This window comes from Acanthaster planci, linkage group LG01 (genome assembly GCF_054643075.1).
Source record: "Acanthaster planci isolate LZ-2023a linkage group LG01, COTS_SCS, whole genome shotgun sequence".
Lineage (NCBI taxonomy): Eukaryota > Metazoa > Echinodermata > Asteroidea > Valvatida > Acanthasteridae > Acanthaster > Acanthaster planci.
Window position 1 is genome coordinate 26566513 of NC_141777.1, and position 17701 is coordinate 26584213.

At 40.0% G+C, this 17701-nt stretch overlaps 1 protein-coding gene across 3 annotated transcripts in view; it reads right to left on the reverse strand.

Annotated features, from left to right (window-relative positions):
* The window catches only part of LOC110975206 (ALK tyrosine kinase receptor-like), a 74965-nt gene extending 59968 nt beyond the window's left edge, over window positions 1-14997 (reverse strand). Inside the window, exons 1-2 of one of the 3 annotated variants that reach the window (XM_022227463.2) lie at window positions 14839-14997; window positions 11390-12737 (exon numbers count right to left, since the gene is read on the reverse strand). In XM_022227463.2, the coding sequence (XP_022083155.2) occupies window positions 11390-12107 (718 nt within the window). In that variant the 5' untranslated portion in view covers window positions 12108-12737; window positions 14839-14997. The remainder of the gene's footprint in view (window positions 1-11389; window positions 12738-14838) is intronic. The other 2 variants (XM_022227464.2, XM_022227467.2) reach the window with 2 other exon arrangements.
* Window positions 14998-17701: the final 2704 nt, after the last annotated feature.

The following is a 17701-nucleotide window of genomic DNA, read 5'->3' on the forward strand; positions in this document are numbered from 1 at the left end:
ACATATGGACTTGTGGACGGGAATCCGTCTACTCGCAAACATTCAGCCAGTGCGGAAATACAGGGTGCTGTTTTGAAAATTTTGAGAAAAAATGGACGTGCATGTTCAAAATCAACGTGCGTGCTGACCAGAGACCAACTATTTTTTGGGGGGGGGGCCTAATACTACTATCAGTAATGTACTGGTACAGGCTAAACAAAAACAAACTAGCCATCAAGATTTCAGACAAAATTTAAAAAAATTATCACATACTGGTAGACACGTGTACATGCCAAAGAACAGTACCCAACATACATACGTATGTAGAGGTATGTATACCTCCTCACTTTATGACACTCAATGAGTTGATTATTAAATAAAAGCAGGTACACAGATAAAGAGATAGCAGTAAGCTTGCTGTAAATAAAATCAACACAGATCATGGATAACGAGGACAATGTGAAATGACATTACGTAAGGATACGTAAGGATATGAAGTGTACCAGCACATGTACAATGTATCAGCTTTATTTAGACAACATGCCTGGGTACATGCACATGCTGGAAAGTGATGTATTGAGTCAAGCGTACTTACATGCAGTGTGCGAACACGTGAAATTAGAATACTAACAATGACAAGACAAAGGATGGGTGGCAGCTGGTTGAAAACGCTGGGTCTATGGACACTCTCCACTTGCTCAAGTCAAGAGCACAAAACCTTCCACAAGGAAGACTGCAAAGATTGACTTTTTTCCCTCTGATAACAGGATTCTGTTACAACCTATTTTTCCCCAATTTTCAAAGGCTTTTCCAGGATTTTTCCAGTACGTACATGTACATGTTCAATGTGCAAACACCCTCCAACCACTGAGGAATGGGAAGTCAGGTTAACAAAAGTTCTGCAAGCCACGGGCTCTGTCCTCCTCCTTCCCCACCAACAGTATACAAAAACAAATGCGCAAGAGATCAAAATGCAATATAAAAACTATGCGTCATCCCGAGGGAGATCATTATTTTGTCAAAGGCTCCGAACACAGAGGTCCTTCACTCAGGTGTGACTTGACTCACAGAGTGCCCGATGTAACTAGGGGGAGAAGCAGGTTCCAATGAGCCAGTTCAGCATTCAAAAAAGCAAGGTCATTAAGGAACAAAGCACGTGCATAAGTCCCTGCTAATAAGGTTCATCTCACAGGTGTATCTCAGGTGCTGGACACATTTATCATCTTCTAAATTAAAATAATGTAAGTTTCAAATATTGTGTATTCATGTACAGTTTTCAGACATGGACCAAAATACTGGTAGATAATGTAGCAAAATTTTGATAATTAGGAGGACTGCACAAATAGAGCAAATAGACTGTATGATCTACATGTATGTAGAATTCAATGTTGACATCGTATCAGTCTACCAGTGCTTGTTCATGTATCAGTACCTCGACAAATGTCAACTAGAAAGTGTACCATACTCTACAAGATTGCTTCTTCCTGGACAATGGTATAATTTTCGGCACATAAGTATCTGTTCATCCAGCACTGTACAGTGAATGCAAACTTGTATTTTTTGTTCAAAATGGATCAACAGTCAAAAACAAATTTTCAGAGAGAGAAGAGAGCATATTGTGGGGGGAGAAGACTGGAAGACATGGGTTGTAAAAAGGCCAAATGCTACCATCTCTCTACTCTCGGCATCTAGTAAGGCACATTGCAAGATAGCAGTAATTTCCATCAATATCGATTAGTATGAGATTGTACAGATGAGCACCGAAGAAATTACCGGTGGAACCAGGTGCAGACATCGCTTAGACAGAGTTAATTTGATTCTCGTTGTATCGTCTGCGATTTAGCATTCCAGGTTCATGCAACAAATGCCAGGAAATGTGATCACTGACGTTGATGACCGATCCAAAAGTGCATGTGCCCAAACTTGCATTCATGAGAAGAAAATGGCTTGTTTTTTTTACCGAGAAGAAAGTTCTTTTGAAGTGGAGGTGTACTGTAAAAGGGCAAGCATGAAGAGGAAGGAGAGATAATTGGAGTAGGAATGGGATTGGATTGGGTAAGGTGGGGATGGGGTTGGATCGGGTAGGGTGGGATGGGGCTGGGGTTGGATCGGATAGGATAGGGATGGGATTGGATCGTGTAAGGTGGGATAGGATGGGGTGGGGCTGGGGTTGGATAAGGTAGGGTGGGATAGGATAGAGTGATGTTGGGGTTGGATCAGGTAGGGTGGACATGGGGTTGGATCAAGTGAGGTAGAATAGGATGGAGTGGGTCTGGGGTTGGATCAGGTAGGGTGGACATGGGGTTGGATCAAGTGAGGTAGAATAGGATGGAGTAGGTCTGGGGTTCGATCAGGTAGGGTGGGATAGGATTGGGTGGGGATGGGGTCAGATCGGGTAGAGTGGGATAGGATGGGATGGGAATGGTGGTTTGATCGGGTAGGGTGGGATAGGATTGGGTGGGGATGGGGTCAGATCGGGTAGAGTGGGATAGGATGGGGTGGGGATGAAGATACTTGTAGGGTTTGTCATTTGAGGACATGAAAAGGGCGACAATCCTCTGATTTCCTTTCTATTTTGAGACGTACAACTGATAGAGCATGACGTTCAATAGACCAGATGTGCCCACTATATCAAGTGCCCGATAGTGGCTATCAACCCCATAGCAACATGTGTTTGAGGGTTAGTCACAAACAATACAGCCAAGTTACGGTACAGTACCCAGCACATCAGTAGTCTGAGTAAGGTATCTACCTTCGGCTTTATTTTTGGTAAACAATACTTACAAAACACTTTGCTTTTGGTGGATGCCGTGTTTGTTGATATTTAATACCCACTATAGGTCATGTGACTTGTGTAATCGGTCTATTAATAGCACCTTGGAAATTTCTAGCGATCCTCTCATGAAGTTAGAGGGTTGGAAAGTCACCATATGTTAAGGTATTATGGCAGATGCATTTTTATTGAGCAAATTTCAACACTTTCCACCAGGGCATGCAAGTTGGACTTAAAGTTGAAAAAAAAAAACCTGACGAAATCCAATCTTTACAAGACTTTGTACAATGTTTTTCGATTTTCAATGGCATGAGCATGAAGTGAAAAATGAGGAAATCAGCTGATTGAAGGAAAAATTGCATGCCTGTTCCAAAGGTGGCGGCGGTTGTGGGGACAGTACTGTACATTATTTCCACCAGTATCAATTCATGTACTTTAATATGCAACTGTATTTTGACGTACATGTACATGAGCGTACATGCATGTATACAAGCTTTATACACATACATGTACATGTAAATGTCCTGTAGTCGTGGGGACAACACATGTAGTGAAACATAAACCTTTTGACTATTTAAATCATTAAGAGGACAACTTTTTGTCCCCACAACTCTGTCTTAATTGTCGTTTTCCTAATAAAAGAAATTTTCCCCTCAAATACAGTAACAGCCTTGGGCACATGCACAAACTTCTGGCATTCTTAAGAGGTCAAACCATACACCATAAGTCTGCTTGAAACTGCAGTTGAACTGGATTCAGTGTAACTTGTTTTCCTGATGTGGTGTCTGAATGCTTTCAAAGTTACACCTACTGGTACATGTACGGTAATTGATTTGTATCTCACCACTGAAATAGCAATATAACCCTAACAGGTTTAATGAGGTTGCAACAATCTGCAAGGGGAGCAACAGTTGTTAAAAGTATTACAGGACAACACAAAAGTAGAAATTGGGGACAGGTCCCGTTGTAACTGACCTCAGTATTATTTGTACCGGCAAATGTCATAGACAAAAAGAGTTTTCCAAAAATGGAAACTGAAATTATCAGTTACACACGGTACGATTAATATTATTTCCACTTTCATTTTAAAAACATTTTGTCTATAAATTTACAACTAAATTATGGGCTTGGTAAAATCATGACCAATGTCCAGTTTTCTGTGGAATATGCCACATTTTGCCAGAGCAAACATTTTCAAGAAATGGTTCAAATGCTTCCAAAAATGCTTCGAACTCAACTGACACAGCAATCCTCAAAATGGCTCCAAAAATCCAAAACTAAAAGAGTTGCTCAAGTCAGCACATTGCACAACAGCACACTTGAAAAAGAAATTGTTTTTGTTGCTCACAAACCATGAAGGCAAAGACTTTGACACAAAGCAAACAGGCTTACTCTTTTCTTCTACCTTGCAATACACTGTAACTCTATCAGTGCAGAGAGGACTCATCCATTACTACAAAAAAAAATTTTTTTTGAGACAACCATTATCTAGGTATCATATATAATGATCACCATGAGCTGTTCAAAAGACACATTACCAGTACGTAAGCACCGCAATGGTAAAAGCATGGGATTGGGTACTATAAAAAAAATTAATAAATACATCAATAAACAAAGTAAAAAAAACAACCAGGCATAAAGTTTCACTTGGTGCTGGTAGTAAAGCACAGTTATTTGGCCTGAATTTATGTACAAATAGAGAAAGGCTAATTCTTGACTTGAATTACGGAGCATCTATACCAGTACTTGTGACACCATGGCCTTGTTCCTAATGTAATAACCAGCAATTTTTTCAGAAAGTGTTGGGCCGAGGATTGTGATTTTTACCATGTGGATACGTTCCTGGAATTCCATTATATATGTGGGTATGGATTTGGGCCTTTAATTTGTGTGAAGTACAGTACACACGTATGTATGTACAGGGTCCCAAGTACTGGCTGTGGGTATTACCTCATTGCATCAATGCAAAGTGCAGCCACTATCAACAACCTGAGCTACAGTATGGCGCATGACATTTACTTTTTTCATTTGGTTCATTAGAGCATAGTGATGTCTAATGTTTTAACTTGCCTTTTCACTCCCCTTGTGTTAGTGACATCATTTTCAGGGATTGTTGGAGTCAGTCTCTCTCCTAAGAAATTTCCCTGCTATTAACTTTCAAAAGTGAGGAATAGTATAAAATCAATAAAATGATGAATGTTTTCTGATCTGTGCCTGCTATCCATTAAAATGAGAAAAACAAATATTAAAATTTCCCTGTTATGAAAAACTTTGCAATTATAAATACTACCGCCATGCAAAGCTGTATTTCATGTTTGAGAATTGGTCTTTCTACAGGTTGTTTGATTTCCAATTTTGAATCCTTCTTGCACGTGTACCTTCAATGAAAAAATTGCCTCCTGAACAGAGTTCCATTTCAAAAGGTAAATTAATTCCACTGATTCTGCCAATATTCTTTCAACAGCAGCGGAACAGTTATTGATCCTGTGTGTCCGATGGTATATGGTATGGTATAAGTCAGTCCAGTAATTTTCCACTTGAGGCTGGGAGGCAAATTTCCTATTATCAATGGCTCTCCTCTTGTTAAATCATCGTGTCTCAAAATACATTTATTTTCAAGTATCCTAGAATAAGAACATGAGCATCCACTGAACCCACGAAGCTCAGAGCTACTGTACCAAGAGAGGATTTCTACAGGGCCTGGAGCAGAGGTACACGCATACGCATGGGCAGGGAATGGTAAAATTGATGGATATCAAGCCTCTTGAAAATGACAGAACACGCCCACCACTCGGTATAATCTATCTTGGTTTGTGTTCCTAGCTCTAAGGTTTGCCTTAGTGGAGACTGCTCCATGAGCATCTCCCACAAAGAAGAAAAAAAGCTTAATTAAATACACGTATCTCTGTTTTTCAACTGATTGATTCTTAAACCACATTACCAACTGCCTGCTCGTTGACCTGGGTGAGGTTTTTATTTTCTAAGAAATACACCTTTAATAATTTTTTCTTTAATTGATAATGAATTAACCTTATGGTGTTGTTAGGGTACCAGTAGGCATATCGGTACATGTACAGTACATCCAGTATATTCCTTGAAAAAAAGGGGGTGGAAGCTGCCACAGGCTACTGATGAATATGTGTACCCCCATCGACTTGCAGCAAGCGGAAGTTGATGAATTCCCTAGAGAGACGACACGTAACGAGGTACATGCACCACACATGACAAAGCAAATCAAGACATTAATGCTGCATCTTAAACCTATGGAAATAAAAGACCTCCTGTGAAAGGACATTTTAGCCTTGAAATTTGAAAATTTCAACCTTTATTAGACTTACAGGTTTTATCATCCACATGCACGTATAGCAGGTGATTGAATTTCAACTGTGGACAACTGCACCTTATGACGAACACATGAACACACATGTATCGGTACCCTACAAACATACATGCATAATGCACAGGTCTTCATCTGCATGCTGTACAAAGTGTACATGTGTACATGTGCTAGTAATTTCTCCTACTTTACATGTACAAGTACAGCTTGCACGCAAATCCACTGTTCAGTAAATACATGTACATGTATCTTGACCATACTGTAAACTGTATTCGAGCCCGTACCGTGGCATGTGATACAGTGCAAGTTAAATAATACAATGTACACATACATGTACTGGTACATTTGCCAATAACATTTCATGAACCGGTACATGTATTTAGCACATGTGCCTAACAGTCCATTAATCAAGCAAGTCTACAAGACCCTAATTAATGGTACAGTACGATGTGCAAGCTGTCAGTATGGAATTTGTATACATTACATGTACATGTACATGTACTTTGTAGGTTACCATGGAGCACTGACCCTTGGCAGCAGTGATGGGGAATTCTGGAACAGATTAGCAACATGTGAGTGCTTCAAGGCAAAAACAGGAGATGCTGGTTTGCAATCAAATGATAATGTAAAAATTGAGTGAAGCACCGGTAGTATGCATTACACCTAATGAAGTGGCCTAGGATCTAACGTTACCGGAAACTTTGTCTGAAGAATCTACTGGTAAATGTACGTGCAAATGTGACGATCAATGAACCATCAATGGTATACAAGGGCTTTTAGCAGAATGTGCACAAAAAAAAAGAAAAGAAATCCCTTTTTTCATAGCTGACTGCATGTTTATGCTGATACGGTAGTTGATTAGCCTAACCAAAAGTTTGTTCAGAGTTCTAAGAATGGCAATTACATTGTACATGTACAGCCTGGCTTGCTTCTTGGCGGTTGATTCACTTACACTTGCAATTGTCTAAAAGGCTATGTTATTTCCCTCCATGCATACACACTTTTACAGCACAAGCCAGTTTGGTATTCCAACAGTGCATTCTCAAAATGAAGCTGCTCGTCCGAGGTGATTCGGATGCACCTGTGAGGTCTGCCTTATCAGCAAAGCCCAGCACAGACTTAAACGCATGCTTTGTTCCCAAATGACCTTGTGTTTTTTTTAAATACTGACTCATTCTAAATGCAAGGACACACGAAAATGATTAATCCATTAGTGTAGAGACAAATATGTAAATTCAGCCACAAAATTATACTCCCAAAACAACCACGCTGCATCTGAACATGATCTGATTGACAGTGGACTTCTTCTGATTCTGTCAAGGGCTCAGGCAATATTCACAGGACCCTCTCGAGAAATCCATCCTACCCTCTGGACAAATCTGCCACAAAATGAAATACCAGTAGACAAAATTTTCAATAGGCTGAAAGCCATAATGACTCCTTGACGGCAATTTACAGAGACTCACAAATCACTACCTGCCTGGGCTGACAGGACTTCTTTTCAATTCCTGTGACAGCCAGTGCAATAGGTTTACATCAAGCTCTGCCTCCCTGCTCACAAGATCTTCCAGATGAGTCAAATCTTGAAATCATGACTCAACACCCTTGCAAAAAAAGAAAGAACATTATCCCAACATAGAGGGCAAGGCCCTGCACTATCCATCCCTCCTACATGATGCAGACTGCAATCTTTTCCACTGAAATAAAAGGGAGGAAAAGGGCAGCGATGCTCTTTCCGATCGTCTCGGGAGTAAACAAAGTCAGGTAATGGGACCTCACTGTAGGATGACATTCTCATTTGAAGACTGTCGCCTGCTGGGAAACTCTGTGATCATCAGGTTGCATCATGACTGGTGACTGGAGAGTCTGGATGGCGGATCGTGGTATACATTCGGAGTCTGACCTATTTCTCCTACAACTAATTGGTTTAGAAGCATGCATGAAAAGGCAGGGCTGAATTCAGCTCAGATGAACCACTGATAGTAAAGACTGCAACTTGTGTGCAGTGTGGGTAAAAGTACACATTGCTCAGTTTTTTTGGAGCTGGTGTAAGGACACATGGACCTGCAACCAATGAATATTCTGTTCGGTCTCTGCCCAAATCCTTTCAGCCTGAAAGATACTACATGTACTTGCTAATACCTTGCAGCACTATTCTCCAAAACATGTGGTGATGGTGGCCCAAGTGCAAGAGTTAATTTTTGTTAAAAAACATTTCAATCCTCTTTTTTTTAATTCTATTTTCAAAAATTATTATTAAGTATTTTTTAAAAATTTGTTTAAAACTTTTCAAAACAGAGACTAAATGGTGGATTTCATATTATTATTATTATTATTATTTCATTTGGCATTACAATAAAAATACACATCATAATACAAAACAATACAAAAATACAAACAGCAGTATAATGGGACAAACTTACGGCACATCCTGGGAGCAAAGAAAAGTTTACTCAAAACTACCGGTCTGACCCGAAGGCCTCTTACTCCAATGCCATACATGTAGGTGAACAAGCACTATACACACTAGTATGACAGTATGACTTAGTGTTTCACATACATGTACCCGTGTATAGCACAAGGGAGAATTTCATTTTTTTTTTTTTTAATGAGAAAAATTGCACTATGGAGGCTTGTTCCAAGCGGATTCAAATGAAGTGTCCGAAATCTTAATGATTTAAAAAGTAAATTATTCATTAAAAATTTAAAAGGAATAGAAATTTTCAACAGGATTGTTTGTCTCTTAAATCTTGCTAAATCCCGGCTGGAGATACTCCTAGATGTGAGAAGCTATTATTGTGATTATAATGTACAACTGGTTGTGTTATTGCAAATGATTTTGTACATGGTTTGTTCATCAACAATTTGTCGGTTGGTACAACCGAATCGTTCGGATATTTGATTGAATTGAAGGTCGAATATTCAAACTGTGAATTATTTGAAATGACCTACCGGTAGATGTTGACTTGCTGTGGGGTCTCCTTCTAATACAAAACCAACATTCACTGGAAATATTGGAACCGGAACATGTATGGCACATACTATAGGTATATGCCTGAATGAACATGCCAGACACCATCTGCTTTATAATTTGCTGTAACAATGTTGTAGATTCAATGTATTTTTATGTCATTGACAAAAGACTGCTGCAGAGCTGTGTCGGGATGTGGCTGTACTTGCGCAGAACTTTGCTTTATTTAATTCATGTTTAGGGCGTCTTAGTTCATTTTCACCCAGCCTACCTGTACCCTTATTTTTTGGCTGTGACAGCAGAAAAACTTTTTTTGGAATTTCCCACCATGAAAAAAAAATTGAGAAAAAGTTATAATTTTAGTACATTACGGGGCAAAGGCAAATATTTTCCCCTTACCTCTTCCCTTGACTGACCAACCCACCCCTGCGAGCAGAAAAAAAGGAAAAATATAAGAACCACACTGTTGGAATTGATTGAAAAGGGAAAAAAGGAACTTTGGCACAGTACATTTAGCAGTAAATAATTTGCCATTCATGTGCACTCCATTTCAGTCTGTAAATAAAATGTTCAATCAGTGTTTGCCATCTGTTTGTACTTATTGATTGAGTGATTATGAATGGTGGCGTGTTTACATGACAACACACTCCTAGTCTCTCCTGCAAAAATTGATGAGCAGGGTCCAAATTAGTGTCTTCTTTGCGTAGACTTGTTTTTTAAAACTAATATTTGCAATAGGTACTTAGTGACAAAGCCAGCAAACTGTGTTGGTTTACTGAATTGTATAGAGGTACATACATGTACATGCATCGGTCGGTTGCAGGGAGTGATATTGCTCACCATTACATCATTTTTTACAGTGAAATCTGAACATTTCTTACGTTGTGGTACTGGAACTTTAATGTTTTATTCCACTTTGAAGATGATTCACATCCTGTGATGAATTGTGTCCTATCAAATGCACTAATAAGGCCATAGAAAGTTACTGAATGAGCCCAAAGTTTAGAAAATCTCTCAAGTTTATTAATCCTGAAAAGATTCTAAGGAATTCAGAAAAGTGAACTCCAACTACTGTTGCTTCACATGGGGCATGATCAATGCACTTTGACAGTTAAGAGCAAAAAGAATTTCCTAAAGGTGGAAGACTGTGCAGGATATAGGAAGGACCCTAGCAAAAACAGCACTTCAGGCAATTAATATCGGAATGATACCGGTACAAGCATAGGCAGTGGTGCATGTAGATTTATTCAGTGACTTATCACCAGATGCCCGATCAATTGCTTTTGATTAACCCACACTCATCAAGTGGCTAGATCCTGCACTCATTACATGCAGGCGGACAATGTAACAAGATCAGCAACCTGCACAATAATGTGCCTCACTGTACTACATATAGATGAGGATCCTATGTACATGTACATGTAGATGACGATCCTACAACATGTATGTACATGTAGATGAGGATCCTACATGTATGTACATGTACGGTACATGTAGGAGGATACAAGACCTGTCCTTGTCATGGAAATGAACACACACCACTCCAAATTCTTAAGTACACATACATGTACATTTATGCAATACCAAACTGATATAGCTATGGTTAGGCTATTCCAAACAGATACCGTACTGTGGGACACACTGTACATGTATTTTGCTCCCTAGTTTGAAATAATTTAAACAATTCCTAGACATGCATTTGAGAATTGATGTCGCACAATATGTAGAGTACACTGCAGTGTCCTTCAATTTCTTAACTACCAATTTAGATGAGACTGACAAAAATATTGGGGGGGGTGGTGAAGGTTTTGCGTAGGGTTTAGGGCCCACTTCAGGACCCCTCCCCCTTTCAAGTTCAGGTCTACTACATCTCTAGACATCTCAAGTAGATTTTACTCAATACTGGGAAGCAGTTTCACCCATTCATTCACAGACCTTTCATCAGGATTACATTGTGCACCGTTCGTGTACAGGTGGATGAAATATTCCAGAGAGTTAATTTTGCACCCAACATTTTAAACTCGGTGACCACGTTCTAAAACTTGGTGGCTAATCTTAAACATGGTAGGAGACAAACAAAATGTGGTTGGCCTCCAGGCTACTTCTAAAGGTAGTGAGAACACAGCTGTGCATTCATGTACACGTGTACTTGTGTAAAAAGCAGGACGAGATATTCCGCTGAAACCCATATTTGTTGATGTTGATGTTTACTTCAATGTACCACTTGCTACTTGTTGATTCCAGTCCAACGGCGCTCATTAATTCCCCCCATGATTTAAAACAAGAAAAAGGAAATTGATCATAAAATGGTAAAACACGCTTGACTTACCTGAGTCAACAATGGTGTCTTGAAGTGAGACTATGAGCTCAGGATGTTTCTCAACTTGGCCATTGTCAACAGATGCCAATCGAAGTGTAGACTGTATTCCAGGTGACATTTCGGCCCATACCAGAAGACCGTGATTAAGCAGTGGCTCCTCCAGCCAAGACTGGAAGATTCCAGGGTCAATGTCTAAAGACAGCACTGCACCGCTCTGGCAAGTGCTGTAGTCTACAGTTACTTCTTTTCGAACAAAGGGGGCAGTAGCGTCCTGCCCACTGGTATCGATCCCTCCCACCCACCAAACACCACCTTGGAGGGTCCTGATGGATGCAGTTACTACCGTCTGGTCCCATGGTAACAGAAGTCTGGACACCTGAACTGTTCCTCTGAAAATGCTCGTTCTTACGACGACATTCACGCACGATAATCTGAGTGTCACGCTCCTGACCACTGAACTGTTCAAATTGGCAAAGCTGCTCTCCAACCCCCACTGGCTTTGCTGCAGGAATTCGGCCGGGTCAAACTTCAAGAGGATACGGCTGTCCAGTCCGTCAGACCGACGGCCAACTTCGAGATAGTCCTGCCGGAAGAGTGAAGCTCTGCTCCCATGAATGTAAGTGTCCTGTGCGGGGTTGAGGCAGTAAGTCCTCTCATGATAAACCAGCGCTGATGATTTCAGACTCAGCAGCAAAGCCACAACAGCATGCAGACAGAGGAAATACATAATGGAACCTCAAAGTGCCCCTAACAGAATGACAGGCTCAACAGACGTTTCCCCTAAGCTTGGTTGATACTGAGAGCTTACAGTCAAAGATCAGTGAAACTGAGTCCGAAGATGTTCAACTGGTGTAAATCGTCACCAAAAACTGCAATTCGTCAAATGAACGTTATTTATTTGGAGAGTGTGCCAGTAAGCCATGACATGCTCATGGAAATAAGAAGCCTCTTGCATCAAGCAGCATCTTGGGAAAGCTTTCGGATGACTCTAATTTTGGAATACTGTCCTCATTCATGAGAACAACTCTCCTCCTAGTAATATACTACTGAGACAGAGGTCTCTATTTCACAGGATCACCCTCTGGCAGCGGTTCAAGTACTGACAGCCCTCACCACTTCCCACAGCCTTTTCATGATGAGTGCGCCCAATGCTTCCCCGTAAGTTACCAGCCGGCCCTGTGGTTAAGTCCATCCATTCGACAGGGGACCTTCATAGGGGCAATCCCTCGGCGTGATGTCACACGTCTGCTCATACATAATGAAGTGAGTGATGCCGGGCACTCAACAGCTGGCCCAATTCCCCATTATTGAACACATCCTGTCTGCAGTCTGATATGTCTTGAGAGTTGCTTTACTGCTGAGTAATGCAAGATACAAACCGACCTAAATTCAGCTTTTATATGCTCAGGGATCACATGAATAGCAAAATGCATACATGTAGCTAATTTATCTTACACTGGACTTTGGAATTTTTCTATTTCTTTGTATAAATAAACTTTTTTGCGTAGAGAGGCTAATTAACAATTTTTTTTCATGTACTGATACTGATATTTACAGCCCACAGGTAATATTTGTGAATTAAACAATTCCAAGTTTTTACCACTTTCGGTATTGTAATCAGATGTATTCACAAACTTCTAAATTACATCTCTCGAAAACGTGTCCATTTTCATAAGGACACACACATAAACGGATAAAATACCATTGGAAGCAAATTATTAGAAATAAGTTATTTTTCACGTTTCTAAACAGCAGTTTTCACTGACGTATATCACATTCCAAAGAACGAAGTAAACACTGACAAAATAGACGCATTTAAAAATTCATTTTATACATGTAGAATACAAGACAGGGAAACTGTTTAGGTGAATGTCTCCTCACCTGCCTCACCTGCTCTGTATTTATTCTTAAAACATTTTGAATAGCTACATGTATGCATCGCTACAGAACAGTAGTTTTTGTTTTGTTTCATCAAAAAAAATTACCTGTGCAACTCTGACAAACCAGGGATCACGTTTAAGAACCTTTCATCAGCCACTCATGGCTAAAAGAATAGTGAGGTTTTACCCGGTACAAGCCTTACGGTAGCAACGGATAGCGATCCTTACAACACAACACAACACAACATCACACAAAACCCCGGTCGATGTCCATCAGTATACAGACATGACGGAATAACTTGAGCTACATGCACCGGTAGCAAAGTATAAGATATTACTGACATTGCGTTGTTGGCTGCTTTGATGTGGGAGATAGTTTCATCCTCAGACATCACTTGATATCACCCTGTGCAATAACCCTACGACAAGTATGAGAGTGGTCTGAAAAATCTTGGTGTTTTCCATGCTAAATGCGACACTAATTTTAGGACATGTCACCACTTTCTCAGATTCTGGAATCCTTACCCTAGGCTCTAAGTTACTCTGCTGTGGCTTGAAATTACACGAGTACATGTATATGGCTGTGGCTGCAGTCGATTCCCATCATGAAGTTGTGTGTGATTACAAGCCGTAGTCAAATAATCAGGGATGAGATTGTCAGTTTTACAAAATATCTGAAACTGAGTATAAAAAGTCTGTAACTTGTGTAAGACATTTAAGATGCATTTCTTCCTATCAAGGTACCGATACTGCAGATTCAACATGTCTAAATTGAGACAAAATTCTGAAAAATCTCATACCTGAATAATTCAGACACTGTTTACGTTGCCGGTCAGCAAGTTCAGCATGTTTGGGCATGTCAAGGCCGGTCATGCTATTTAGCGTCAACACAAGTAGCATCAATAAAGCGTCAACAACTCAAAATACCCTCTACAGATTTAAAAGTGATTAGAGACTCTAACACTTGCCACTGTATAAGAGAAACACCAAATTTGATTCCAGATTCTCGCAGGAAAACGAAAAGTTTTCACGATGTACATGTATGGGGCCACCATCTTTCTTTCCTCTGCCATCCACGAGAAAACAAGATGGAGACCGGTTGGATACACAAACAGGCCCAACTTTGTCACTCAAATTTCAACACTGAAAATATCATTTCAGATAGGCCTAGGGGAGTAGGGGCATTGAATTTGATATACAGGATCCATGAACATTTTACATAAAAAATCTTGGCATAAATATGCTTGAATAACTTGTTGACGCTTTGTTGACACTTGACGATGCTTAATAGCATGATCCCGTCAAGTCATGCCCATGGTCTGGACGGTTACAGGCCTAGCAACCAACGTTACCCTGGGCTAACCAGCCTAATTGCTAAACCACTGCTAACAGTAACAACTTAGTTACAAGTAATTACTTGTAACTCAAACTGAAAATGAAACATCTATTCAGGACGGTCCAAGCCTCTGCGCAATAGCTACAAACATCTTAACTCATGGCAACTCTATGTCTCAAACTATACTGCATTAATTTCCTTCATTTATCATGTGTAATAATTATTGTCCATGTTGGGCCTACCTCGTCAAGCCAAGTGTTCTCCAACTCCAATTCAACGTACAGGTACGGTACACGCGATTTCGAAGTACATGTGTACGTGTAGTCTGGTACACAGTGTCCCTATACGTTCAAGAACTATGACAAACAGTTCAGTGTACGACCACTGCCCTCAGTTGATTCATCGAAAGTTTTTTGCCGAAGTTTTGACCACGATGCTACGCTGGATGCGTGAGGACTAATAACCGATAGAGGGGGTACTGCAGCAGCACAACAAGGTTGAAGGCCAGTAAATAAACTGGCATAGCCACCAGTGATACATACCCCATGGAGGTAGGACCCGAACTTCAGAAAAATAAGGAAAAATACTCGCGAGTTTCTCAGGCGTTTGAGACGCACGTCAAATTAAAGCCCAGTTGATGATTTTTTATTTTCTTTTCAAATTTCCATTCATTGACCGATGACTTCTGAAGATATTTATTTCCACGGAAGGTCACCCCTAAAATGCAGTCTTGAAGCCCATCGCCATTTTGAAATATCAATGCCTACACTTCTTGAAAAATAGACCGTTTTTCAGGCACCGGTTTCATCCAAATCTCACTCAGACGCAAGCTGGTATTCTCTTTGCCAGCCTAAACCCGTCTTTCCTACAAATATTCAAGTTCATGGGCCACAAAATGCTCTATTTCGTGGAGAATTTGTTGCATACAAATTGTGATTTGGCCCGCGCAAGCGGTTTTCGGCCTACTGGCCTAGCACGACCATCCAAAAGGCCGGTGATAACACAGGCATTTATGTCTGTGGGCGGTACAGTGGACGACACCGCCGTATTTGCTAGGTTTTCCCGGCCAATTTCAGCAAAAACGTCATTCAATTCAACACAGGGCCCATTCAATTTCGTTTTAAAAAGAATAATCCTTCACCCGAGCTTTCAATAATCAAAAACAGTCTTCGTTATTTCGTTATTGATACGAGCATTCTTTAGGGGAATACGCTCATTTCAATTCCAAAGGTCGCTTCGTTCAGTCACATCGTCAGAGGATTTGATCAGGTCATTCGATTTAGTCAATAAGCAATCTTGTTTCACTTGTGTTAATTCAAATTTATTCCAGCAACAAGGGCATTCAGGCTACATAAAATCTGATTTCCAAGGAAAACAGGTTTATGGATCGTGAGACAGTTTTTTGTCACAGGAAAGTAAAGTTCTTAGAAAGGGAAAGCTGATTAAGCTTGGCAACGACGCAGAGAATCTCCTAGAATTGTTTTTCTTTTTTTTTTCTTTTCGTGTTTTAATGTTAATGCTGAATTTTTCCCCTGAACCTTTGTTAACCAGTATATATACATTTTGGTCCCAACAGTCGGATAAGAAATACAAAAACAACCGCATCAGCACATACATAAAAAGGAAAACAATTGCGTATACGAACACAAAATAAAGGACACAAAGGAATCATTCATAGTCATCAAAAAATGATTATGGAACTATGGCATCATACCCAACGACTTGCAATAAAAGACCAACAGCATTCTCCAATAATTATACACTCCGAACACGAAATAGATTTACTGTAGACGAAAAAGAAACTCACGCGTAGGTAAAAGATCTTATACGCGTTGATAAGTTTTAATTTGACAGCACCTATTGGTAAAAGCCAGCAGAGATTGTACTGGAGAATGGTGGCAGTGTAGGTTTGAATGCCTGTAAACAAACTAAAATGGAACTGGAAACTAAACTGAACGGCAAACGTAACAAACTGTGTGTACGAAAACGAATTTGAGTATCAGAAAAAGGAAAAACAAACCACAACAGAAGAAAATCGTAGTATCTGTGTGAAAATTAATACGTAGTGACGAAAAGGGCGGGAACTTTTTTCTTGAAATTGGCCGGGAAAACCTATAATATTGTAATAAAGTTCGTCAGAAGGTAACCTGCTAATTTCTGTCAACATTTTATGGACATGCGTGTTTCATTATGAGTTTGAGCCTGTTAGTGAGAAATGCTTACATAAAATTATACTTTGGGTATAGCATAGTCTCAGGGTTCCGAATTCCTTCGTTCCTTAGTTTTTCGACTTGAAAACGGAAAATGATAATCGAAAAACTGGTGTCGTTTTCAAATCTGAAAAAGGAATAACAAATTCGAATAATGAGTCGTTTCTCTCGTTTTAATTCGAAAGCGAAAAATAAAAAAGGAAGGAATTATTTCTCGATTTTCATTTTCAAATGTGAAACACAAATAATGTGGTAAAAAATCAATATTCTTTTTGAAGAATGAAAAAGATGCATTTTTTCGCTTTATATCATAGGAAACGCCTTTACATGAATACAAAAGAACTGAAATAGAGGGCTAAGAAGAATTTATTACCAAAATAAAACCACATATTTTGGGCAAAAATGATGTCAAAGTGACTGCAAAGAGCTACTTTAAAAACTCCAAAAGGTTCAACGTCCGAAAAAAAAATGCACTGCGGCGATATTGGAAAAAAATGTCCAGGGGGGTGGATTGTGCCCGGCTCTTCTAGGATTAAAATAATTGTAATATACAGCCAATAAGGTTTCACTGCACTACATTGCGTCCATATATAGACGAACCCACTGATGTTTCACTGGACACTCGTGATGCACCCCCCCCCCCATGACGGTACAACATTCTACTGGGTTTTGTGCGGAGCGACTGTTACATCGCAGTGGCTCCGTACAGTGACTGCTTAGTAAAAAGGGGGCGCTGCAATTTCCTGCAAACCAGTGATAGTGTTACTATGGTCACCGGAATTGTCTACACAGAGCAACGCTAAATCGACGAGTTCTCCGTGTTCGACTGGAAACATATAACCAATGGGACCATGTTCTTTCGAATTTTAACAGCGTTAATCATACCACATTTTTC